The sequence below is a fragment of the Peromyscus maniculatus genome, chromosome 10 (assembly GCF_049852395.1).
Source record: "Peromyscus maniculatus bairdii isolate BWxNUB_F1_BW_parent chromosome 10, HU_Pman_BW_mat_3.1, whole genome shotgun sequence".
NCBI lineage: Eukaryota > Metazoa > Chordata > Mammalia > Rodentia > Cricetidae > Peromyscus > Peromyscus maniculatus.
The window spans coordinates 44,936,933-44,964,810 of NC_134861.1; the positions used below are offsets into that span (position 1 = coordinate 44,936,933).

Below are 27,878 nucleotides of genomic sequence, written 5' to 3' on the forward strand. Positions count from 1 at the left end.
GAAAACTCTCAAACTACAAATGGCGCCCAACGTGTTGGCAAGAGTTTCCACCTAAAACCTGAGTGAAAAAGATACTAAAACGGAGCTAAAAACAGTTCCTAGTTGTCTCTTTCAAGTTAGCGGCAGCCTGCGTGTTTGACCTACTATCTGCTATGGTGGGTTCCTGGCATGCGTGCGCTCAACCTGCCTTATGGCGGGAATGAGGCCTCTGCAAGTAGCACATTAAGCTGTGTGGTGGATTTAGCTTTTGCTAGTACAAAACAAAAGGAGGTTTCTGGGCTACACGGTGTTTTGATAAAAGCATAGACCCACTATTTCTGAGAGTTGATGGCTCCCAGAGCTGGGCTAAGTGGGCTAAGGGACAGCTGGGGCTTGGTGGCACCCGGAAAGAAAACTCCAGCTACAAGATATTTCATTTAGGTCTTGGTACTAGACTAGGGTATTTCTCAAATGATGTCAGAATCAAAACAGTGAATGAGATGGCTAATGGTGGTTGTTAACTGCACATGGGATCTACTAAAACAAGCTGCTGGGCAGTCCTGGGATGGATTTTCTGGATCAAATTACTAGAAGCAGGAAGAATGACTTTAAATGTGGGTGGTATAAGGACATGGAAGCAGAAAACTTGGCTTTTGTCTGCTTGCTTTTACTCCTGCTGCCTAGTAGATCTATCCCGTTGTTATAATATTTCTTTGCTAATATTAGAATCAACTTCTTCAAAATTTCCAGATAGACTGAAGGTCAGCAGCTCCCCAGTAGTCTTGTGCTCCAGTGCCAGATTGAGACTGTGGACCCGAAGAGCTACAGATTCTCAGGCTCTCCATTGTGAGACAAATTCATAAACTACTGAAATTGCATTCTGTAAGCCAATCTAGTAACCCCCTTTCTCTCCATATATATAAAATATCCATTGTATCAGTTTTCTTCCTTTAGAGAATCCCAATGGTGAGCTTCAAGAGATTATCCAAGCAGAACAGATGGGAACTTTGGCATTTTAGGTAGATTGTAAGCCAAAGCAGAGAAAGTTTACAAATATCCATGTTCTAGGACAGAGAATAATCAATATGCTTACAGCCATTTTGCCTCTTTAGCTGTCAGTGAGTGCTAAATCTGTATGGCCTGTGGGAGTCTTTAAAACTGAATCAATTTGCCAGAGAAATGACTGGTTAGGAAAAACCATTGTATAGTGGCTGGGTTCGGCTTAGCCTGTTCCTTAGAAATGAGCTACAATGACAGACTGGGCTGGTGAAGGGCACATCTGCATTGTTGTTGAACACTGCCAGTGAGCAATGTGGATTGGGGGTGAGTCACAGCTGGAGCACTGGTGATGCCAGTCCCCCAACAGAGTTGTGTCACCACTAAGTGGGTTGATGTCACCACTTTAAATCTTCCAGAGATGTTGACTTTGAAAGTTGAGTTGAGAAGCAAGTGGGCATCAGGAAAGTTGAAATTGAACCATTAAAAGAGGAGAAACCCCCAGCAAACATGTGTCCGTGTTTATTTATAATTATAGCTCTACTGGTGCATGGAGTTGAATCACTCTAGGTGAGCTAAGTCTAGATTTCCAGGCAACACGTAACTACTAGATTTCTCCTAAGAATTTTTCTCTCTTTATTTCTAAGTGGGGACAATTATTGGGTTCAGCCAAAATGCTACTTTTTGTCTTTGTATATTAAATCAATAATACTTTGCAGAGGACCTGATTTCGATCCCTGAAACTCACAATGAGAAAAGAAAGAACCAACTCTTTTTTTTTTTGTTTTTTTTGTTTTTTTGTTTTTTTGTTTTTTTTTTAAGACAGGGTTTCTCTGTGTAGCTTTGTGCCTTTCCTGGAACTCACTCTGTATCTCAGGCTGGCCTCCAACTCACAGAGATCTGCCTGCCTCTACCTCTTGAGTGCTGGGATTAAAGGCATGAGTCACCACTGCCCAGCAAAGAACCAACTCTTGCAAGTTGTCTCTAACCTCCAAATGTGTGCCGTGGCATGTTCCTTCCTCACAACATACATACACAGACAAATTTTAAATTAACTGAACTGGCTTGCCCCAGAGATCAGACTGGTGAATACCCTGTCATCACAAAACTTTTCTCCAATGACTGATGGAGGCAGATGCAGAGATCCACAGCCAATCACTAGACAGAGCTCCAGGTGTCTAGTCAAAGAGAGAGGAGAGGGATTCTATGAGCAAGTGCATCAGGATCAGGATGGGGAAACATGCAGGGGTGAACAAACCAAACTAGTGGCAACTCATGAAATTTGGATCAATGGCTGTGGCGCCAAATGGGACTAGACTAGGCCCTCTGCATGGCGAGACAGTTATGTAGCTTGATCTGCTTGGGAGGTGCCCTGGCTATCAGAATCCATCTCTGGTGCATGATGAGTGGGCTTTGTGGAGCCTACTACCTAGATGAGACACCTTGTGCAGCCTTGAGGCAGGGGGAAGTGCTTGGACTTGCCTCTACTGAATGTTCCTCCACATGGGAGGCCTTGCATTCTTGTGGGAGGGAGTGGGGGATGGGTTGGGAGGGAAGACTGGCAGGGGCAGGAGGAGAGAAGAGGGGGATCTTTGATTGGTGTGTAAAATGAATGAAAAATTTTTCTTAATAAAAAAAAAGACCAATACAAACTTTCATAGTTTGGGGCACTAGATTTCTAATTTTATGATGACACAATAAATAAACATAGCATTTTAAATGAACTATTTCTTGGAAAAAGTAAAGTTTCGTTTTCTTCATTATGTATATATGTGTATATATCTGCGTGTGGGTATGTGAACACAAGCATGTAGGTGTCTGCAGAGTCTAGAGGAGAGTGTCAGATTTCATGGAGCTGTGAGATTTCCTGATTTGGGAGCTGGGAACAGACCTCAAGTACTCTAAGAGGAGCAGCAAGTACTTTTAACCACCGAGCCACCTCCCCAGCTTCAGAAACAGTAATTTAAATCTATGTTTTTGATTTTGCTTTTTGTTTATTGTTTTTCTAGACAGGGTTTCTCTATGTAGCCTTGGCTGTGCTTGAACTCATGCTGTAGACCAGGCTGGCCTTGAACTCTTAGAGATCTTCCAGCTCTGCCTCCTGAGTGCTGGGATTAAATAAGTGCACCGCCACCACTACCCACCAAGCATCTATGTTTTTGTTTATCAGTAATGAGTAATCTCTGAAGTTTCCCACAAACAAAGGGAGTACACATGTAATTTTTGCCTCAGGATAGGCATGCTATCACATTGGATGTGCAAATCTTCTTGTTTTCAGGTGAGAAGTTTGTCTCTTTATCATGCTTGGCTTATGCACTGGATTTCTATTTTGCTCCATTCATATTGGCTGTGCTCACTGTAGCTGATGCTAACAAAAGGGATAGTTTTGTTCCTTACTTACTTTTTGGCAACTTTCAATGAACTCATCTATGGTAACAACACCATCCTTATTTTTGTCCATTTTCTGTTGAAAATAAAAAGAACAAAGCATTATATTGGATTGCCTTTTGATCGCCTCCCCATACCCAATAGGTTGAAACAGATAAGAATGTAGCACATTATATGTTCTGTGGGACAATTCCATGCTAGGAGGAACTAGTGACATCCTACAATGGTGGGGCCAAATCATCCTAGGTTGTATCCTTTTCCATATAATCTGAAGCATGAGTCACTTAAACTGTTTTCTAAATATGACAGGATTCCTACAGTTGATGGAAATGTGGAGTCTTGGTTTTTCATCTATAAAATGGGAGAGTAGTATCAAGAATTTGTTACTATTAACAGGAACTGCATGACAACACTTATGAAATAAGAGAATAGCTTATTCAGGATACAGTGACTCTTATGGAATGGCAATTGTCTTTAATAATAAATTCAAAAGCCCAAATTATGAAATTAAGATAGTATGTGTCCTATTGTTCTGTCCCTGTAATTAAACATTCTCCTTGCCACTTTTTTCCATCAAGGTGCTTTGCAAGTATCAATAAATCTATTCATAACTGACATCCTTCCCTCCCTCCTTCCTTCCCTCACTCTCTCCCTCCCTTCCTCCCTCCCATCTTTCATTCCCACCTGGAAAAATGTCTCCACATGCTGTCGGGGAGCATCTTCCTTGAGGACAGGATATGTGCATTTCCCCATCATGTCATATATTGCTTTCATTATGTCCAGCATTTCCTGAAATGGAAAGGCATTCATGTGAGGCTGCACACCAAGTGTGACGAAGCCCATCTAAGATGCATTAGGAGACTCTGTTCACAGTGGTCCATTTGCTTGTTTGTTTCTTAAGTTCTCTATGAGGTGCCTTTTGGTTTGTCAGAAGCAAACAAACAGCCCCAAAAGCAGTAGAATCCAAAGGTAGCAATCAACTGAGATTTCAGTTTTGAAATGAAGTAGATTCCCATGTATCCCACTTGACTGGGAAAGGAATAGTCTGATTTAATGCTTTAATTCTCAAAACATGTATAGACTTTGTTTTCCTGAACTAGTACACTTTTATTGATTTCTACTTATTAGAAATATTTTACATTTAGAACTAAAACTATTAATTACAACTAATTAGTAAAAGTTCTTGGAGTTTTTTTAAATCACTTTTTCTTATTTTGGCTTTAACTGAAGAAGTCACACAATAATATGAATTCAAATAATTTGACTAGGAAGCACCTTAACATTTCCTTAGCTTTTAAAGTAAAAACTATTTTTTGCCATGTCATTTTAATTTTATAAAAGGAAAAATAATATCTAATTACTTAAATATTCACATTTACTATTTGACATAAAACCCATCCTAGATTAAGCAGAGGATACAGTTCTATTTGTATTTACTTTTGAGAGTATGGATTACATGATAAAGCAGTTTGTAAAAATGAGTGAAACTTTAAAAGATGTTTCTAACATAGGTAAGTATATGACATAAGTAAGATGTAGGCAGAATTGATGAGCTGTATTAAACACAAAAAGGGATAGAACATTAGCACTGTATTCAGTTCTCAGTATTGATGAAAACAAAAAAAATAGTTCATATGGAAAGTACTAGGATTATTAATGCCCTCTAGGTTCCTTAGTGATCTTGAGGTACCTAGGCAATGAATATACCAAATGCTATACCAAATATACAAAAAGTGCATCTATTCATGAAGGCTTAAATTTAGCACTCATTGATGACACCTAACCTAACACCATGTATCCTCAGCCCAAGAGACAACCAATGATTAATAAAGCAGTGGTGTCCTGGCATACTGGCACACAAGAGTTGTGTCCTATGGCACACACAGATCTGTGTATCTCATAAGGCATGTTCATGTCACTAGTCCTGAGTACTTTTTCTCAAATTGGACTATTTGTTCAAAGCTTCACTCTGGGGAAGATATTAATGCAGAAAGAAACACAGGCCTTAAGACCATGAACTATGCCCAGGTGTCAGGGACAAGGATAGAATCTCTAGTTAGTGGAAAAATACAGACCCCCATAAGACAGGGAACTAGATCATCTTATAGTCATGTTGCCTAGCAACAGGACATTGAGTCAGAGCCCTTGACCTTTTCACCCTGTAAACATCCTATACAAACATCCTGTTAGCTTACCCCAGCCTGTGCAGATAACAGCTTCTTGCTCCTCCCACCCTGCAGGAACTATATAAACCCTCCTGGAGAAAAATAAAGTTGCACCTTGATCAGAACCTTGACTTGGTGTATTTCCTTTGTGTCTCCTGTCCCTACATTCTGTCCTTAGGGTGGTCGAGTACCCACTGAAGCCCTGCAGGCCGGGGCACCCAGGCTTACAGCAGAATGCTCTTTCAGTCTTATTAGCATCCTACACTAAGGGTGACTATCTTCCCTCATCCCTTATCTCTTGCCTTCTCTCCTGCTGTTTTAAATCAATAAACCAGCATTTTAATTTGTGAATGTCTTTTATTGTTAGCTTACCTCCAATTGTTTTTGTTGAGCCTACCATTGTCCTGATCCACCCCTAACAAAGAGAAATACCTGGCAGCCATTGGGTGCTATAGCTTTGGTGGCTGTTGACTTTTTGGGAACCTTGCCCCTCATTCTATTGTCCCCCTGACATGAGAAGGCCTCTGCCATTCCTGAGGATCCCCACTTTCCCCATATTATCAACAGGAAGAAGGGGATATAATAATATGTTTCATGTTTTCTTTGGAGATTTACTATAAATGTGCCCTTTCTGTTGCATTTTTTATTAGAATGTAGCCCATTTCTACCAACATCACACGAAATATTTTTGATTTCTTAAAATGTGGTTTTTGAAGTAATCATTGAAATTGTTTAATATTTAGAAGTTAATCAAAACTGTCTGGGAGGATAGCCAAATCAGTGTGCCATGTCTTACTTCTTTAGTGATGTAGCCATCTTTGTTTATGTCATACAAATTGAATGCCCAGTTGAGTTTTTCTTGTACTGTCCCTCGAAGCAAAATGGAGAGACCTTTGATGAAATCCTAAAAAGCAATAAAAATAGAAGTTAGAATTTGATAAAATTCCCTCTTAATTGATGGTAGCAAAATTAACAACCCTCTGGATTTTGAACATGTTTCCAAAATTACTGATGTGTTTTTAGTCTTCAGTACCTCAGGGCTCTTGGTAAGTATGGACTATGCCCTATTCTTCATCTAATTAGAAACTGAGTTAAATTAACCATGATACTAGAAATTGTATCTTTATGCATGAGTACCTAGATAGCAGAGTATGCATGTGTGTGCGTGCACACACATACACACACGCACAATTTTTAAGAGAAAAATTAATATCCATGAGTAAGAAATGCAGGTTATCCATAAGAAGCAGATAATCTGTGCTCTTTAAGTAGAAGTTGAGCTATAATTGGCATGTGGGCAGTTGTAGAAAAAACTGGCGCCACAGTGCCTGGATGCAAACTAGCATCCCATTACTCTAATTTCATATCTATAAAAATGAGGACAATATATCCCTCACAAAGATTTTATGATGATTGAAAGAGTTAAGATACCTTTACTAGTCCCCGGAGAGGGCACTGGACATGAAATTGTACTCTGTGGAACTCTCAGGTAATATTTCAATGGATTTGATCACAGTGGAAGGGAACCAGGTTAACCAGAGAAAATTCCCATGTATTTGTTCTTATGTAAAGCAATATCAATATTACAATGTGATAAACTCAAGAGTGATAATCTCTTTATAGAAATGAAAAAATGAGGGAAATCCAAAAGCTGCCCTTTGGGTGAACTTGAATTCCCTCTCCTTTTCTGCATTCCATCATTTTATTGCTGTTTTCCTGTCCCAGTTTTTATATAGTGTTTTTCTTTCTTTGGTGGTGCCTTTGGGGCAGTTGGCATACATACAGTTCACAAATTAAAATTTATGTAAGATGTCTGGTGGAAAGTGCCCCCATTCCCAAACTGAAATTAGCTATTTCTATTCCAACAAATTTTTGTCATTATGCATGATATATTTATTTATATGCACTCCCCTTTTCTTTATATAAATGAGAGCTTAGTACACTGTTCTGCACTGAATTTTCCCTCAGTTTATCCAAAATGAGGACTCTTGTTCCTTGCCTTCTTAGTAAAAGGGATGTTCCATTTGGCTTTGTTTCTATTTAGTTGTCCAGGCAGCAATAGAGAAGTCCAAGACTATCCCTGGCTCTAGTGATGGGACATGGCCTGTCACCTCCGGCCAAGAGCATCAGATTTGTGGCTGAAAGATCACTGAACCTAGTCCAGGTCTAAGAGTGATTCTGAGGTTCTTGGACTCTTGTAAGGAAGGCTAACAAAGTTAGAAGTGTTCTTTCCCGCATGACAGGAACAGTCAATCGCCAAGTCCAAGGGCTGCTGATGGCATCTTGCTAACAAACTGGGCCAGCCTTAGTGTGCAGTCAGAGCCATGTCTGGCCTTTTCATTCCTGGGAGCCAATAAAGATCACACTGTTGTTACCAGTTGTTCTATGATTTCTAATGCTATTAAGGAAAGTACTCCTTTCATGCATAACTTCCTCTTAAAGTTCTAAGCATCATGAACAGACTTACACTAAACAGTGGCTATGGTCCACAGACATCAACATGGCCCTCTGCCACAGCACAGACCATAGCTATCATCATGGTCCTCAGTGGTAGCATATGCTATAGACATCAACATGGCCTCTGGGGGCATGGGCCAGTGACACTAATATGGTTCCCAGCTGCAGTCCAGCCCATGGATATCCACATTGTTTCAGGCAATAGCATAAACCATGGACATTCACTTTGCCTTTGGTAGTAACACAGATGACGGATATTAATGTTGGCTTCTTCAGGAACGCAGACCATAGACCATGGCCTCTGACCATGGACCTTAACATGGTCTCTGGTGGCAATTCAGACCATGGATATCAATACAACCTTCGGCTGCTGCATGGACCACAGATACAGTCATGGCCCTCGATGGCAGCACAGATCATGAACATTCACCTGGCCTTCAGTGGTATTACTGGCTACCAACATCAACACCAAACCCAACATAGCCTCAATGGCAGCATGGACCATGAACATCAACATGGCCCCCAATAGCAGCAAGGGCCCAACATAGACCTTGGCAGCAGCACACACCAGACATTAACATGACCAGGCAGCAATATGGGTCACACCCCTGCACCTCCACAACAATGGCCAGGCACATCAACACAACCTCCAACTACCATAGGACCACTGATCCCAACATGACATTCTGCAGCAACCTGGACCATGAACACTAACATTTCCTCCTGGGGTAGCACAGATTAAGGGCATCCCCCTGGCCTCTGTGGAAGCATGGACCTCCAACATTGTCATGGCCTCCAGACCATGGTACACTGGTGGATGTACCTCCACATGGATGGACATCCACATGAACCGCAGAATTTAACATGGCCTGTGGCAGCAGCATGGACCAAGGAGGTCTTTTGAAGAGGTCCAATCCGGAATATGAACCATTCTTCATCTTGGACATCATGTCATTGCTCAGAGCCAGGGTGTTCATGCTGCTGGGCAGCGTGTTAATGAGCTGAATGTGTACAAGCTCCAGGCTGCTGCACACCACCCCGCCAAGCCCACCGTTGACCTTGCCTTTTTCTCACTCCTGTCTCTCCACAGAGCAAGCACTGTGGGAGGCCAGCTGGGAGACCAGCGCCCATGTTTTCCCCCAGGGTATTCTTGAGGAGTGAGGGATAACGGATTCAGATAGAAGGATAGAGGGGAGAGAAACAGAAAAACACAGGATAGCCCCGGGAAGACCTGAATCCTTAGCCACCAGTCCCTCATGTCTCTTCTAAGGGCTATTTATAGGAATGCCAAGGGGTGGAGCAAAAGACCTCCCCCATCTCAGCCAAGTGTAGACCCTTTCCAATCACCTGGTAACTACACATGTGGTCAAGAAATCATCTAAATGCAGCCCTGCTGGGTGAAGCAAGCTCAGATCTCACTAGGAAACCTTTGTGGGCCTCCATAATGTACCACTCTGTTCTTCCATCTTTTCCACCTCTCCATTACATATTCTTTTGATGAAATGACACTGGAAACTGCATTGTGTTGTACAGTATATTGTTGCCCAAATAGGTTTACATGAAAATATTTATTGCAAGCAGTCATTGGTCTGGTTCAATGAAGCACTGTAAATACTGGACCATCACTGAGATTCATCACGGCTCTCCTGCTGGTGTCCAGATTCAGAGTGATATTGCAACTAGACAGGGCATCAGGGGGCAGGTTATGTGAGAGCTCCAGGCTGCCACACATCGTGGACTTTGTGCTTGTGGCCTCCAGGCAGCACCACTACCCATGCCCTCAGTCTCCCAGCAGTGCAAGCAGGGTGGGCTATAGTGCTGGGGGTGGCCCTATACGGTAATGATATCTGGTTCTGCCGGACCAGCTCCTTCACACAGCTTGATGATGAAGTTGATGTTGGTTTGGACCTACTCAGGAGTGCTGGGTCTGAGACTGGATGGCAGCATAGCTGGCCTTGCTGCTTAGGTCTTCCAGGCAGTATCTGCCTGTATGGGCCTTCCAGGTGGAGTAGCATCTTTTTAAAAGAATTAGTGCCTTGGAATGTGATTATAGCTACACTAAATTAAATTAGAAGTTCTTTGATTTAACCTTGCTGGTGACCTTTAAGGATATGATAAATGTTAAACAGTATTCATAAATGTGTACAATAAATACAATAAGAAATATAATACATAATGATATAAAAACTGTACTGGAATATACTCTAAGCACACATAAGTCTAACATCTACTAATACTAAATATTTCCACTCTATATGTTCTCACATATGTGAGCATATATTTATAATAAAATCCATAATATTATCTTTTTTTTTTTTTTTTTTTTTGGTTTTTCAAGACAGGGTTTCTCTGTGTAGCTTTGCGCCTTTCCTGGAGCTCACTCGGTGGCCCAGGCTGGCCCATAATATTATCTTAAATACATTATAGATATTGTATATATTTTATACCATATGCATATGTTAAATATGATCTATAAAATGGTGCACAATATCTCATTGTTGCATTTAAATATTTACTAACCACATCACATATTATTTGGTATGTTTAATTTATTACAAGTATTTTGCCACATCACTAAAAATCCTTCATGACATCATTGAAGTAATTGTATGGTTGACTCAGAAAAAAATGTATCATATTTACCAAAAAGGAGTAATTTTCTGTTTTGATATAATAATGTAGTCACATGCCTTCTGAATGTTTGGAATCACAGTAAGAATCACATTTTAAACAGATTTTTAAAAAGATTTCTTTTTTGTTCTATGATATGGTGTTTTGTAGCATGTATGTCTGGGCAACACTTGCATTCACTGGCCTTTGGAGGCCAGAAGTGGGAATTGGATCCCCTGGAACTGGAGTTACAGACAGTTGTGAGCTTCCATATGGGTGTTGAGAACTGAATCCCTGGTCCTCTGGAAGAGCAACCAGTGTTCTTAACTGCTGAGTCATCTCTCCTGCCCCCAAGAATCATGTTTCAAATAGCAATCCACCACCACACAGAGAGATACAAGCACACATTAATGGAAATGTAATTTTATACAACCATGGACCAGAACTTAAAGGTATTGTGATGATATTCTCCTTCCATTTTCCCCTCACCATTTTTCTAACATGTTATGGTCACTGAACTCTAATTTCAGTACCTCCATGGCTTCAATTTGAAGTTTGCACATTGCACAGTGACATGGATATAAATACAACTCCTCTCAGAACTTCCTATTGTTGAATATGTAAATTAATTAAAATATTTCCTTTTTAGAAATGATTCTGCAGCAAACGTTTTTCTCTCTTTCTCACAGTTCTGTCTTATTTTCATAAGGAAGAGGAACTGGTGGGTAAGGGGCCCTAAGACACAGAAATTAAGTGTAATAATGACTAGAGATTGTTAATGTGAGGGCTGTCTGGGTCAGCAGCTCTCTGTGTTGGATAATACCAGCTGCTCATGTTGCCTGAGGAATGCATACTGTCCTGTTGTATTTACTTTATGGATGGGTGCTCAGGGATGTGACAGAATCAGAATCACAGCACAGAGCTTGAAACAACAGTGTTGGAAGCTGAACCAGACATCTGATTCAAATTCCAGGCTTCCCTTTTAGCTTGGACTGAAGCCGAGGCCTCTGGTCATGTAGATTATCAAACTACAAACATGTGCTTCACAATCGTTGCTGGCTCTGTAGGAGAAAATTGTGGGGTGATGTGAAGGAGAGGCTCCATTCCACTTTAGTTTCTTACAAGTGACATTACAGAACATTTAGAGGTGTCAGGAATTCATAGTTTTGTTTATTTGTTTGTTTGTTCTTGTTTTTTAAGACAGGGTTTCTCTGTGTAGCTCTGACTGGCTTGGAACTCACTTTGTAGAGCAATCTGGCCTCAAATTCACAGAGATCCTTCTGCCTCTGCCTCACAAGTACTAAGATTAAAGGCATGCACTACCATAGACTGGCAGGAATTCATAATTCATTACATGAATGAATGAATAAATTAGAAAATGGACTTCTAAAAAGTCAGCAGACTCAGTTTGTGTATATGTATCCTGATATAAAAGCTATTGGAAGACAGAAAAAGCTAAAAGGGGCTCTCGAATAATAGTTCTATGTCCAGGGTCACAATCTCAGGCTGAAAGCCACACATACTGATTTCAAATCATGGAGACTGAACAGATTATAACCATAACCCTTGACCTTACTAGCACTGAGAATTTTTTGTGTGACATAATTTTTTATACTCATTAGACACACATTTTAGTCTCAACAGCTTTAAATGGAGGTACGTCAAAGGGACAACAGAGCCAAGCAAAACATTTCTTCTTGACTACAATAGAACAGGGTGAGCAACCATTTAAGTAGGGTCACAGCAGCTTTTAATGCAAGATATAAAATAAATACCCATGAGCCCATAGTGATACAAGTAAGTGTTGCATTTATTGATTACTTCCTGGAGCCAGAAGGACAGATTGTCCACGCAGACTTCCAAATGACAAAGTTACCTCCGGTGCTGCCCTTACATGTGTTTGATGCACAATGACTTCTTTCTAAAGAGCATTATTTTGCAAATGGGGAGACACTGTACTAGGAAATTTGACAAATGCCATTTTAGGCAGTCAGACAAGGTCAGCATCAACAGTCATAAATCATTTTGACAGTCTGAACTCATTCTATGTGATAAAATATCCCTCTCCTGCTGTGCTCTTCAGTTCCCAAACCAATAACCCCAGTTTAATCATGAGCGAGCCATCATACAAATCTGAACTGAAGGACGTTCTACCAAATACCTGAGCAATACTTCCTCAAAACTGTCAAGCTGGTTACAAACAAGGCAAGCCTACGAAACTATCAGTGTTAACAAGAGTCTAAGGCAACAACATGCTGTCTAAATGAAATGTGGGCAGGGCTAAACGAAATGCCATCTTAAATGAGGTACTGGGTCAGAAAAACGACATCCAGTAAAGCCCGAAGAAATATGAATATAGCATGGAATTTAGTTAATGATAATATACCCATATTAATTCATGAACTGGAGCAAGCATACTGGATTAAACTATGATACAACAGAGGAAACTGCATGTCACATGTGCTATCTGCATTCGTATGTAAGTGCAAAACACAGCTAATATTAAACAGTTATTATAGAAGGAGTTAAAAAGAAGAGATTAGTCACCAGTCCATGGGAACAGATGGTCATTGTATGTATATTTCTCTTGTCCTGTTATGCTCTTTTGTTTCCAAAATTTCAGTGACTATGAAGGCCTTTGCCGTCAGGAAGTCACAGGACATGCACTTGGAGGTGACGGGAAGTGGAGGGAGAGCATCCGGGCCAGGAGGTGCTGGACCTCTGATGTTAGTAAAGGAGGAAGTTGAAGTTATGGGATGACAGGAAAAGCTGAACTACATGAAGCAGGACCCCAGTCCTGGGGAATCCACAGAATGTTTGCACGAGGCCCAGGTGAGGAAGCCTCACACTGAAAAGAGGTGGGAGTCTACAGAGTTTAGTCACAAGCTTGGGGGGCACAACTTACAGCATGGCAAGCAATTTTTCCTATTTTGTTCACTGCTGCCTCTAGCATGCCGAAGGGTGCTTGGCACATAGTGTGCTTGAGGGGTATTTGTAAAACGAATGAATGAAGCTGACCAATATCTAGGGATGCCTTTGGTGAGAGCAGAGGCCCCTGGAATGATTAGAAAGCAACAATAATAGAATTCTGTACCAAGAAGAAATTGTGTGTGTGTGTGTGTATGTGTGTGTGTGTGTGAATGAAACAGAAAGATTAATACATTTGATAAAAATGGAATTCTATAGCAATAAAAAACATTGCCTAAAATAACTCCCTCCTGACATTTCAAAGAAAATAGCTATGCCATTTAGCAAAATGGCACATTTAGAAAGTTTTTCCATAAACTTAACTGATATTTGTATGAAAATATTTTTTGTCAACACTGTGAATAACAGAGCTATTAGTTTGGGGTAATGCCTCGACTGCCTACCTCCAGGGGGTGCCGATCATATCATTTTCCATGGGAACTGAGTTGTCTACAAATAGCATTTCCTTTCAGCTCTAACTCATCAATTACCTGTAGTAGCAATTGTATGTGTTTCAGAATTATTCTGACAGAAAGAACATTTCAACTCAGCTTCAATAACATGAGCAATTTTGGAAATTCTCAGCAATGTGAATTACCTGGTAGTGATTGTGTTTGGTAGAATGGACTGTAATGGGCTACCTGATTTGCAAAATCAAAAATATTTGATACTTTACAGGACAGTTTGCTGGCTGCTCATTAAGACCCCAGGTTTTAGAGACTGTGCTGCAGATGAATAACATTCACTTCTGATTCCCTCTCAATTATCCAAATGACTAAACAAGTCAGCCTTTCTTTCATACATCATGGCTTTTGTCTCTAATATATAGTGAAGTGCACAAATCTTTCATTTTCTGTTTGATTAATTTAAAAATTATGAACTAAAGAATACATATTGGGAAGGTGGGAGACATGCTGAAAGTTAGTGCTATAAATTTATTTTGGGGAATCCTAGTGCCAAAGCTTGAACTAAACTAACATGCTTCTCTCTCTCTCTCTCTCTCTCTCTCTCTCTCTCTCTCTCTCTTTTTCTCCCTATCTATCTGTATCTATATCTGTCTGTCTGTCTATCTATCTACCAACATATCTATCATCTATCTATCTCTTACCTATGATCTATCAATTTATTTATCTATCAGTCATCATCTGTCTCCTATATATCCTCTGTCTATCTACCATCTAGCTACCTATCTACATATTATCACCATCTATTACCTTAATCAAAAGATACTGAAAGCTTTATCAGTGATTGCAAAATAAGGGATAATTTATAACTTATACACCATGAAATAAAGCAAAGGGGTCTCTGGTTCATCAAGAATCTAGGTACCTTCTATATGCTGAAAGGTCTTCTGAAATACTTGATGTTGCAATCTCCACAGAGGAGATTGGATAGAAAATTATTCCCACCACTCCCTGTTTATAAAACCTCAGTTAAACCCCACCTCAGTACAGGGGAGTCTGGGAACAGCCCAAGCATGTGCTCACTGAGTACATGGAGAGCAATTGCCAACAGCTGCTGTGGCTTTTATCATATTTTGTTGGATATATATATATATATCACATTTGATTATAGTTTACTGTAGACTTTGTTAGAGACATTAATACTATTCATGCACTGTATGTATAGACATTATCTATCAGTTATCTATTCATTTATGTTGTTATAATTCTAAAGTATAAAGTCTCTTTAAAGACAAAATCAGCCAGCTTTGGGGATTTCAGGTGCAAGATGTATATGAAATTGGAGAACTATATGTGTGCCAACCACTGTTTGAGGCCAGGCAGCCTGAGTTTGAATCTTGAGTGTTATACATTCTACCTCCATCACCATGGCAAGATATGTAACTTTGTGACTCCCCTTGCTCATTTGCTAAAAGGAGATAACCATAGTACACAGAAGGGTTACAGAAATTAATGTTATGTGATTAACTCAATATAATGCCTAAAATAATGAAAGCTAAATAAGCATGGATTTATTTTATCATTGAGTAGCTATTGTTACTAACATTTAAGCAAACACTTACTTCAGTAAATGTTATTTTAATGAGATAAAAATCTGTCATAATGTCACAGGGTAGTTATCTAGGTCATTGTCTGAATATGTTTAACTATTCTAGATTACTGTGTCATCTATTGTAATGTGATGATAAATGCCAGAATTAATTATCTCTATTAGAAAACGCCTAAAGTCATAAATGCTATAGCTAAAAATCTAATAAATATTGAGCATTTATTTGGTGGCAGGCTCAGAACCAAACCCACTACTCCTATTATAATTTTTCCATTTGTATGCTAACCTGTGAATTTGCGTCACTGCTGGGGTTGTAGTGATATGAATACTAAGGCCTAGAGGGTTTAAATACTAAATCTAGGGTTCCACAGCTACTTGGCAGCAAGAAGGAGGTTGGATCCAGTCATCATCAAAACCATGTCCCTTCTGACTTGTTAATTCTGTCGTTCACCTTTAAGCAAATACTATCAATCTTCCATTTTCCATTTATCTCAACATCATAATAATCTGTTGCTGTTGGTTGTTGCTATTAAAAGTGTGTTCCCTCCCAAGCCATTTCTATCTTCTAGATACCTTCCAGGTAGCTAATTCGTTTAGAAATATAACTATAGTTTCTCACTTTAAAATTTGATTTTCATTCAGTATTTATTGACATGCATGGAATTAATAGTTTATAGTAAAAGTAAAGGCATTATGCCTATATGCATATCACATATAACTGTCACAGCTAACCTCCCAAATTAAAATGAGCCCTAATTATAATTACTGGTGTTTTATATAAACATCATAAAAGCATTGCTATGTATTATCCCACATAGTTGAGAATAGGTTAATGTACATGCAAAATTGAACGTAAACTTCTATGAGACACCGATAGCAGAATATCATGTTTCCGATACACAAATTGTTTCTAGTAATAAAATCCCTAGTAGTTTTTGCCTCTGCCATTCTCTGTAATTAACTATGATTTTTTTAATTAGGTGAATTAGACTATTGATTTTTACAATTTCAATACAGGTGTATTGAGGCTATGCTGGTATTAGCACTATAGAATAAGACCTGATAAGACATTGCCCTCAGGAAGTCTTAAGCTGTCACTAGAAGTAGTATTTCAGGAGATCGAGGACACCCTTGCACTTTGCTCTTTGGCCCAGTAACTGCTGTTTCTGCATCGAGGATAACCCTGTTCATCCTGCCTTGACTTCCTAGTTCGCACTTCCTCAATCACTAGCACCTTCCGCCCTTCCCTTCTTAGGATATTTCTTGGTAAAGTTTTGTAAGATGAGGTTTAATATATCTGGTCCAGAATTTTCAAACCCATGACCTGAGGTCTTCATGAGGACAGAGTATTCTGTACATACAACATGGTATTCTGGAAATTTTACTCTAGCACCATTGATTGTTTACAACGATCCACCTTTCTTTCTTCAGCCTGCCTCCATGTAGCCTTGTATTCAGAGTGTCGTCCAAGCCCAAACTGTTTTCCCTCCTAAACACGCCAGATGGTTACAATTCTGTAATGTTCATGTTTAATAATTTCGAATTCATCTCTCCCCCCATCTCAAAGGCTTTTACTGAAGTTCAGTTTTTCATCAGGTCCTGTCTGGACTCTTAGAATAAGTAGCCTCTAGTTGCACTCTTAGTTTCAGGAATATAGTTCGCACACATGAACAGCCCTGTTGAAACTTCCTCAGCAGCCCTTATGTCCTACAACACAGTCTTCAACCTCTTTAGTTGGCAGCCTGCTTGAGGTGTGGCCTTTGCTTCCTTTCCCAACCCTTTCTTCTGGCTCATACACTTGCATTCCATCTTCCAGAAGATCTGCAGGTATTTTCTCTTTATTCCCAGGGTGATATTCTCCACCCAGACTCTGCCTCATGCTTCCCTTATCAAACCTGTATTCCCTTGATCAACTGCTACGGCTTCTGCTACTTTCTCCATCAGATAGCTTTGCTGTTGCGGTCCCTTCTGCCTCTGGTTCATTTTCCTGTCTAGTCTCATTCCACCATCTTACTTACTTTATCAGGGTCGTTATTAAAATTTCTTTACATGTGTGTCAGCTTCATCCTCCTCCACCCCCTCAAAATAGGAAATATATTCACTAAATAATATACCTCCTAAATGCTATAATACACACGCTTTAGTATCTGTCTGCCTGTTTGTTTGTCTGTCTGTCTATCATTTCCCTGACCCTGAAATTACAAATTAAGATAATAGATAATTTGCCCAGAAACAAAATACAGTCACTCAGAATGTAAGCAAATCTGTCAACAAAACATTCTTCTCTCAGTTTTCTTAACAAAAGTAAAAGTCAGACACCTATCCCAAGTGCATATTCCATTTATTCTCCTAGCAACCACACTTAAATATACTGTTACCTCTATCCTGTTAGAGTAAACATCTATCTATCTATCTATCTATCTATCTATCTATCTATCTATCTATCTATCTATCTATCTATCTATCTGATCTCTTCTCTGTGTGTGTGTGTGTGTGTGTGTGTGTGTGTGTGTGTGTGAGAGAGAGAGAGAGAGAGAGAGAGAGAGAGAGAGAGAGAGAGAGAGAGAGAGAGAACACATTTTTATTAAGTTATCATATCCCATACTTCATGAAGAGCACTGCATGCTTTTGCTGTAGGTTTCTTAACATTTTTGATTTCATTGCAAACTCTGGGGCTGGTGAAGGCAGCATTTTTGTATTAAATATCTTGCATTACTCTACATTTACTAGGCTTCTGCATCAGAGATTAAGTATATCACATCTTTATGTCCAAACACTAGCCCACAGTAAATAACAGTAAATGTCAGATAAATCATTTGCCTTCTGGGATTGTCCTCATGCTGTTGAGAAGAGCCATGCATGAACAGATAGCACATATTTGAAAGCACACTAAATGTAGGTTGTAAATTTTCCAACTTTGGAAAGATAAGAACAACTACATTGCAACATAATAAAGAGGAAGGGGGTGTTTTTGGACCTTTCAAAAATAAGCAATTATTAACCTCTAACTTTTCTGCTACAAAGATCAAAATCCCTTTCAGAGTGTCCTATGTTAAATGGTAGAACAAGAGTTTAGGGCTTACCTCAAAACTCACAGCTCCATTGTGGTCTGTATCGAATGCATTGAACAGAAAATGTGCATATGTTGTGGAGTCTGAAACATTGAAAAAGGGATATCATTTAGTTAGTATTTCTATAGCCCACCCCATTTTCTTCAACTTGTGTATTTGATCTCTGCTGCCCACCCTCTTTCTTTAGTGAACTGCAACTTGAGATTTATAGGAATGAGCTACATTCTGAGGCCCTTGGTGATATTTTCTGTGAGCCCCTGGTTAGGATTAATGTCAAAATATGAGATCGTTCATGTTGATCTCAACTCTGAAATGAGTAATGATGGTGCCATAGGTGGATGCCAAGATTATGGAGACATGTCTGGACATTGCTTGGTGCTTGGCAAAATTTTATCTCCATTAGTAAAGAAGTAAAAAGCCAAATAATGAGACATGGATGAAGTGATATCATTAATACCCCTGTCACTATTATTATTGCCATTGTTTTTATAGCTCAGAGAAATATTTTGGACTTAAAGAGGTTGAGGACTTTACCAATGCCACATAGTCACTAAGATGTAGATATGAGACATGAACATTCTGAGGTTGTCCCATGACCAATAAATTTGGCTCCTGCCTAAGTGGTAACTTAAGCAGTTTCTGGTGGTTAAGATGTAGAGGATTTTGTAGACCCTGAAATTCTTATTTCCCATGTTATTGCATGCAGTACGGTGTTACTATCCTATTTGTGTTCTGGGTGGGATTCAATGCTCTAGGTAGTAAGGACAAATGTGAATGACTTGATATCCCCACTTCCTCTGGATGTAGTCACTGAAGATCTCAGAAATCTCACTCCTCTCCTGGGGTTGCTTCACAAGGCTCCTCCATTCCTCCCTTTGCTTTTCTTTTGTTTCACTAGGCTCAGAGCTTTCTTCAGTTTTCATTTAAAAAGTATTTCTCTTTGTTTTCTTTTCTTAACGCCCAGCTTTAGTCTTTAAGTGCTTTTGTGCTCATTCTTGATCAAATTTGCATGATTATGTTAAATACTTCACCTCATGGGTTTTAGCCTTTAGACTTCACCCTACAAGAATGTAACCTTTCAGCCTTCTGCTTCTAGCCCTTTATCTTCTGCTTAAAAGCTCATTAATTTCTATTTTGCGACTTTTGGTTTCTATTTTTACTGGGATTTACTATAACTTCCCTTCCTTTTTGACATTATGAATTGATTTTAAAAGGCTGTCAAGGAGCTAAATCAGGGTAGCAGGGATAGGGAATTACTTTTCCAAATCAAAACAAGTATCAGTGCTCCTTGTCTTTCAAAGTTTCTACATTCTGCCAGAGGAAATCCAACTTTCTCTCTGCACTCTACAGTTTTACCTCAGTGTTTCATCAGAGTCCCTTGCTGGTCATTAACATGAAGGTCATGCATCTTAAAACCAAATGCACATTCAGTTTCTCAAAAATGATGGTAGCAGCTCAACTCATCTCTCATTGCAAAATACAATATAATGCATCATTGACCTCAACTGTTCTCTCTCTCTCTCTCTCTCTCTCTCTCTCTCTCTCTCTCTCTCTCTCTCTCTCTCTCTTTCTCTCTCTCTCTCTCTCTCTCTCCCTCCCTCCCTCCCTCCTTCCCTCCCTCCCTCCCTCCCCCCCTCTGTGTGTGTGTGTGTGTTTCATGCCCAGATGTGCAGGCGTATTTGCACATACATGCATAAATAGACACAAGTTGTCAATGTGGGTATCTTTATCTATTACTTTCTGCTTTACTTTTTGAGGCAGGGCTTCTCACTGAACATGGAACTCACAATTTCAGATAGCCTAGTTGGCCATGAGCCTCTGGGAAGCACCTGCCTATAGCCTGCCAGCACTATGGTCACAGATGCATTTCACCACACCTGCACTTATGTGAGTGTAGGGAATCAGAGCTCAGTTGTGCATACTTGGGCCATTAACTAAACCATCTTCTCAGTCCCATTAACTTTTTATTTTCAGTCAGTTAACCAGGCACCCAAATTGAGTTCATACAGTATGTACAACTGGCAATATCTAGAGTGATGCCTGTGCAGTATTGATGAGTTCTAGGAAGAAGGTATTTTGGATGTGGGACCAGGGATTTGGTTGCAAATGACTTAGAGCAATTGTTGGGAAATTTTATTATAGAGTAATAAAGACTTGGCAGCCTATTCAGGTTTGGAAAGTTGTTTTGTACTCAATAAAACTTTTCACATACTTCTTAAACTCCTTATAGCTTCAAGGAGCTAGGAATTTATAAGTGGTATGTTAAATTTATTTCCAGGGGAGAAAAAAAGTTTGCATAGTTTATAATGAGTTTAATTAAGTGAGTCTCTTGTCACCCTGTTTAGACAATCAAGGTAAATATCTTTACCTGAGCTAGCAAAACTCATCATGAATAATGGCTCATAACAGACAATGCTTGCGATTTTTAATTACACAAGATAATATAGGTGTGTGATAATTATTCTTCTCAAATGGGGTTCCATTAATTTCAAAGCTTGATGTGTAGTAATGACACTCATGGTTTACACCGATGTTATTTGGAGGACTTCTTGTTCTTCAGTGCACCTTGATAACTCTCTCAGAAATGTACCAATTTTCCAGCCTAAGTTTATCAAGCAGAGAGATTTGGCGAACAAAATAATAAAATCAGAGTGTTTGAAGTTGAATGTCAGCTTTTTCAAAGATTAACGCTGTGGCCTTGAGTCAGTCAACACTTCTGTGTCTCAGTCTTCTCGTCCATAAATAATAGCAATACTAGTATGTACTTTGTAGAACCATCATGAAGTTTAAATGAGATATTACATATGCAAAGAGTTTATAACAGTCACAGGAACTCATTAAACATTTAGTGAATATTAATTATCTTTTTGTTCTAATGCTTGGGTTTCAACTAATGGTTTGATCAACTCTCTTGAGCAATGATAACATCCCAGGTTTGAGTAGCAAAATCAGTTTGTTGGGATTCTTTCTTCCCACTGAAACTCTACCCCGACTGGATTCAAGCACAAGGGGTGACAGTAGTCTAATGCATTTGAATACACAGTCCATGGCATTGCCGTTCTGGTAAGGTAGATCTATATGTGTGAATAGTAGTGTAATGCATTTGAATACAGAGTCCATGGCATTGCCGTTCTGGTAAGGTAGATCTATATGTGTGGATAGTAGTCTCTGTCATTGAGTCCTCTAAGACTAGGGGTGGAACTTAGTGGTAGAAGATGTATTTACCCCATGAAAGGCCTTGGGTTCAAGCACCCTGTCCCCTCAAAAATATCAGTGACAATAGTCCAGTTCACAATTTTCCCTAATAACTGCACTGAAAATTGTTATATAGTAGTCTGGAAGGTGAAATACATTTATTATATAGTAACTTATACATTCTTTTTTTTTTTTTTTTGGTTTTTTGAGACAGGGTTTCTCCATGTAGCTTTGTGCCTTTCCTGGGACTCACTTGGTAGGCCAGGCTGGCCTCGAACTCATAGAGATCCGCCTGGCTCTGCCTCCCGAGTGCTGGGATTAAAGGCGTGCACCACCAATGCCCGGCTAACTTATACATTCTTTATCATTTAATTTAATCTTCATATTCAGAGGAGTCATATATATGCCTCAAGTGCTTCATATGTGATGGCTACACAGAGGATATTTGTAGACATGTTCTTCTGACTTGGTATTATTCATTCATCTCTTTAATAGCTGCTAACTGGGAATCTAACGTAGTCAATGTGCAAAGTTCATATAATACAAACAAAGATAGTCTAGAAACCTTCATTTCCCCAAAGATATTGTTAATGTAATGGTTAATGTGCCAAGAATTACACACTTAATGCTTCTACTGCATAGAGAGAAACACCTGGACACACAGGCAACAAGATTAGAAAGCCTTTCACCATCTCATTTATTTATGTTAGGCAAGCTTTATTCCCCTGAAAGATGATCTCTTCATCATATCTTTCTTGACATCCATTCACAACACCAAACAAGCCATGTCTAGCAAACTCTTACCAAGCCTTAGGAAGAGCCAGGAAGCTGATACAATGCACATTGGGCAGTGGCTTCTGTATACAAGATAAAGTATTTGTGCAGCACATGGTGAAATGTGGTGATTTATAGATACTTTGTTGTTATTGTTAATAATGATAGAAACCTGTTGCTCTCAGACTATCAACCTGAATAAATTATGAGTCCATGGGAGATGTAGACAGCTACAATATGAATCTGCCTGCTATTGGAGATTGTGTTCTTCCTGGGAACATTTTTCCTTTGTAGGCATCACTGTGCTATGTAATTTCCATGCATCATATTAATTTTTAAATGGTAAGTCATCATTCTTTGAAATATCTCATTCTCTTCAATGATGTACCTTTAGATTTATGCATTCAATTAACATGAATAATCAAAGAACTTTTAAGAGCCAGAAAGTGATTGTTCTGCCTCAAATCTCTTCAAATTTGTGAGAATAATCCTTTGCAATATAGATTTCTCTGTTTGGTAGATATTATTAATGCAGAAATATTTTTTTAAATGTTTGCATTTTAATGCGGAGTGCTACATAATCTGTACTGCATAATAACTTTGACTAAAAAATAATACCAATGATTTCCATCTGTGTTTGTGCTTTGATATTTACACCTTGATCTATGTTGGTAGACACAAAGACAGTACACATGACATTTCCTTAAAATGGTATCAAATCTTCTCTCTCTTTCCCCCCTCTTCCATTTAATATTGGGGATCAAATTCGGGGCCTTATGAATGTTAAACAAACCCTTTCTGTTTGATCTATTCACTCTTCTGACCTTGAAGCCCTGACAACTTCCTGATGAAGCCAGGAGCCCAAACAGGAAGTTTTCACACAGAGAGGTGTGGTAGTTTGGTTGTCAACAGGATTCCAATGTCTAGGCTGCCCAATAGAGCTAAGGAACATTAGGGACATTTCATGACTGGGAGCCAAGCTGTGGGTTGGGCTAGACAGAGCATGGATTTGGGAGCCAAGAAGTTCTTAAGGAGACCCAGCTTAATGGTTTCCTAGCATCTGGGTTGTATAAGGCCATAAGACAATTTCTCTTGGTCAGACTGGTGGGCCTCTGAAGTAGAAGACCCTGTTTGTTAAATGTCATTGTCTCATGTTATCTGTTGTCCTCTGGTTTTTTGTTCTCTGTTGTCATTTTGGCTTTGTGTCTTATCTTAGTCTGTATCTGTCTTTCTGACACATAGCAACTGAACTGATGAACAACAGAAATAGTGGAGCTTTAGGGCCTTGGGCTTCAGTGAGCCAGGCTTGGGCATCAATAGACAGCTTTAAAGAAAAGCCCATGGCCCCACATGGAAGCTGGCAGGTGAGCCCTGCTTCAGCTGGTCCCTGGAGCACAGCTGCAACTCCAGTACCATGTGCCATAGCTGCAGACTGTGGAGGCTCACAAGACTGCTCAGCTGCTACTCCTACAACCTCTGGCCGTACCCGAAAGTCCCATTGCCCCTCTAGCCTTGAAATTACAGTATTAGAGAAGGTAAGGAAAGTTCTGTTTGTCTGTTTTGTAATGCATGGATGCACTGTGATCACTGCATGTTTGTTTCTGACTTGTCTTGATTGTGTGAGCTTACCTGTCAGCTACCCAGGCTCAGAATTTACCTCTGGGCTTTTTGGCCACTGGAGCTAATGTAATAGGCATTCAAATGTCATTTGCGTATGGATGATATTGAAGTTGTTTTATGCTATTCTACTTTATGGGGGGGTGAGGGTGGGCAGGAGGGTGGAGGACAAGGGAATCCATGGCTGATATGTAAAATTAAATTAAATTATAAAATAAAAAAGGAAGTCTGGTTCTGGAATTGAATTATGGCTTACCCTATTTCATACTCAGGTATGCTTTTAAAGTCCCTATGTTTGGAGTCAAGAACTGAGACAGGAAAAAAAACAGAATAGCTAAAGGGATTATTGTCTTATGTATTTATTGGGTATGGTTAAAAATCTGTAATATCTGTAACAAAAAAGTTAATCTAAAACTTGTATCAGGGTTGATAGTTAGAAATCTGTACATAGGTAATTTTATTTTATTTTATCTTATTTTATTTTATTTGGTTTTTCAAGACAGGGTTTCTCTGTGTAGCTTTGTGCCTTTCCTGGAACTCACTTGGTAGCCCAGGCTGGCTTCAAACTCACAGAGATCTGCCTGGGTCTGCCTCCTGAGTGCTGGGATTAAAGGTGTGCGCCACCACTGACTGGCTTCACATAGGTAATTTTAAAGGAACCATGTGGCATGATTCCATTTGGGGATATAAGCAACATGTGACTGGTCAGCATCTCAGCTAGAGTTGGAGATGTTGGATATCATGTGACTTTACCACCTTCCTTGGGCAGCTACCTGGCTGGAAGTCATCTTTGCTAGTGTTATAGAAAAAAAATATGCCATATGGCTTCACCAGCATCGTTAAGGGCAACCATGTGGTATAGGCCAACCAAGGAAACAAGAGGTCACCAAAGAAACTTTTAAACTGGGATAGGATTTTTGTATGATAATTCCTATCCTGTCTTAGAAACAAGGTTTATAAAAGATAAGATTTAAACACAATACTTATATAATAAGGTATTAAAAGTGCACCTCCTGTGTTCATATATAAGAACATACAGCTGGCAGCCAAACTTTGTAACGTAAGAGTCACCCAGATAGTATTGGTTTTAGAGACATTGAATTGTTGCTCTGTGGAATATTTTGTTATAATGTTTTTATTAATATATGATCTTGGTAAACAGGTAAATAAAAGGTTAAGAATTAGGGCCAAGCATTGAACGCCAGAGACTGAGGTATTTTTATCTTACAATGCAACAATGGGAATGCAGAAACCACTGGCTTAGAGAATGTCTCTCCTTACCTGAGGTCTATTCAGGCTAACAAGGGCTGATTTAAGAATGTATGTCTAGCCTCCTTGGTTTTGTTAACATTGTTAAGCTGTAGCTCTTTTGGTAAACTGAGTCATATAAAAGCCATTATATTCTATAATGGTATACTATGTAAAAACAAGGAAAATGAAGTTCTTGAATCTCTTTGTGGACTGTGTTTATGAGTTAAAAAGTCTTATCTTGATACTAATAGCACTTCAATTTAAAATTATTTTTATTAAACTGTTAAAGATAATTAAGTTTTAAAAGCTGTGCTTATGGTCATTCTAAGTACTAATGTAGTTAATTACAAAAACCAGCTGTATTTAGCCTCCTCTGTGTGTTTTCAAGGCATAGCCAAAAGTAAGTAACTAAAACAAACAAGCCAGAGTTGTTTGCTCAGATATACTTAATAAATAATGGTTCTTAAACTTATCAGTGATCTGTTGAATGTGGCATTTAAGATGTTTAAATGTAGTATGACAGAGATTCCCAGATCCTTGCAGTGACCCCCATGGTCTCCAGGAAGATAATGGACATGATGATGACTCTACCTGGGTTGTGGTAACATTAAACAATGGGCAAAACTATCCCAATGCTTTGTCTACTACCAAGACCCAATTCAAGCCGTGGACAAGCAAGACACTGGAGAGTTGATTGTTCCCCTTTCCCGAGACAAGGAAAGGTCAATCACCCATGTTCCTCCTTTGCAGAAAAGCCTCTCATCTTCTGGGCCTGGTAGCTGAAGACTGATCCTGTCCTAGGAGCTCTGTTCTCAATGCCATGGAGACCACCAGGGACTGGAATGACTGTCCAGGTAATGGACTCTGGCCTGGTCTCTGTCATTGTAATGGATACTTTGCACTATAATTTATATAATTTATCCTTCTCAGATATCTGATGGTGTTGACAGCTGTGCTAGCTGTATCTTTGTCAGCTTGTAAGCAACAGGCAACCATCTCCTTACCCCAAGGCTGCAGCTGTAGCTGAAGTTTTTTCCAGTCCTTCCCAGCCCCATGGACCCTGCAGATGCTTATAACATAATCACTCAGAAGCTTATATTAATTAAAACTGCATGGCCATTAGCTCAGGCTAATGATTGACTAGCTCTTATACTGAAATTAACCCATAATTCTTATTTATGTTTAACCACATGGCTTGGTACCTTTTCTCAGTTCTGCCTTCACATCTTGCTTCCTCTGTGTCTGGCTAGTGATTCCTGACAGCCTTCCTGTTACCAGAATTCTCCTTGTCTGTTTATCCCGCCTATACTTCCTGCCTGGCTACTGGCCAATCAGTGTTTTATTTATCAGCCAATCAGAGCAACACATTCACAGCATACAGAAAGACATCCCCAGCATGCAGCCACCTTGTTAGTTTATTAGTTAGTTAAAGCTACTAGGTCTCTTGTTAAGAAAAGGCAAAGAGGTTTGCCCTGCTAACAGGTTTCAAACGAAAGGATAAACAGGTTTCAGCTGTAACTTTTCACTAAAGGGGCATGATTTGTAATGGTTGTTCTCAGTACCAACTACTTGAATCTCTGGAAAATGATTAGATGAAAACAAAGGGTTCAAAGTAAGTTCTGAAGGTTTAAGAATATGTTCTAAGGTATATAAAAGTCTAAAGATATAAAAGCTTAAATAAGTTCTGAAGGTCTCAGAAAAGTGAATTATGATATATAAAGGCAAGTTGTAAAGCTATAAAAATGATTTAAGGTATATAAAAAATGGGAGATATTTTAAATTTCTCTTCCCTTTTCTATGCTATTGTCATACTGAGATTTCAAAGGTTTAGAATTTTAACATTGGTCAATGGAATTCTGATAAGCTAGTAGAGCAATGACTATTTACTATTCAGTCACAAGCTCAAGATTTAAAATTTCCTTTGGTTGTCTTCTAAATATAGACTTAAAGATGCTTTTAATCAGGCTAAAACATCTCTGTCCACTCCATATATCTGGATCTCTGGACAGAGGAAAATATGTTCATGCTTTTTATAATGTGAGTTTCAGGAAGTTTCAGGAGGCAAAGAGGTTATAAAACTTGGATCCACCTCTCACAAATCAAATGGACTCCAGATGAATACAGTCTATGTTTTCACACCTGGCTATTCCTGAGAATTGGATCTTTCCCTTTCTCTTGAGACTCCTACCCTTCCCCAGTTACTAGGACTATGGGCCTGAAAGTTTCAAATGTAAGGTTTCCCTTTAAGTTCCTAAATTAAGGAGTCTAATTAATTAAGACTCCTGTGCCTGGTCTTTGTTTGTTTCAAAATGTTTCCACTTGTCTGACAGACACCATCCAGGGATCATCTGTGGACTGAAAACTGCTGAGCTCTGGACTCGCTGAAAGCTGATAT

The 27,878-nt window shown here is 39.3% G+C and overlaps 1 protein-coding gene across 4 annotated transcripts in view; it reads right to left on the bottom strand.

The window, feature by feature from the left end:
• Positions 1-27,878, bottom strand: part of Kcnip4 (potassium voltage-gated channel interacting protein 4) — a 1,069,170-nt gene that overhangs the window by 1,983 nt on the left and 1,039,309 nt on the right. For all 4 annotated transcript variants that reach the window (XM_006976097.4, XM_006976100.4, XM_006976099.4 and 1 more), the window contains 4 exons: positions 18,659-18,729; positions 6,325-6,432; positions 4,048-4,152; positions 3,377-3,439 (listed from right to left, as the gene is read on the bottom strand). In XM_006976097.4, the coding sequence (XP_006976159.1) occupies positions 3,377-3,439; positions 4,048-4,152; positions 6,325-6,432; positions 18,659-18,729 (347 nt within the window). The remainder of the gene's footprint in view (positions 1-3,376; positions 3,440-4,047; positions 4,153-6,324; positions 6,433-18,658; positions 18,730-27,878) is intronic.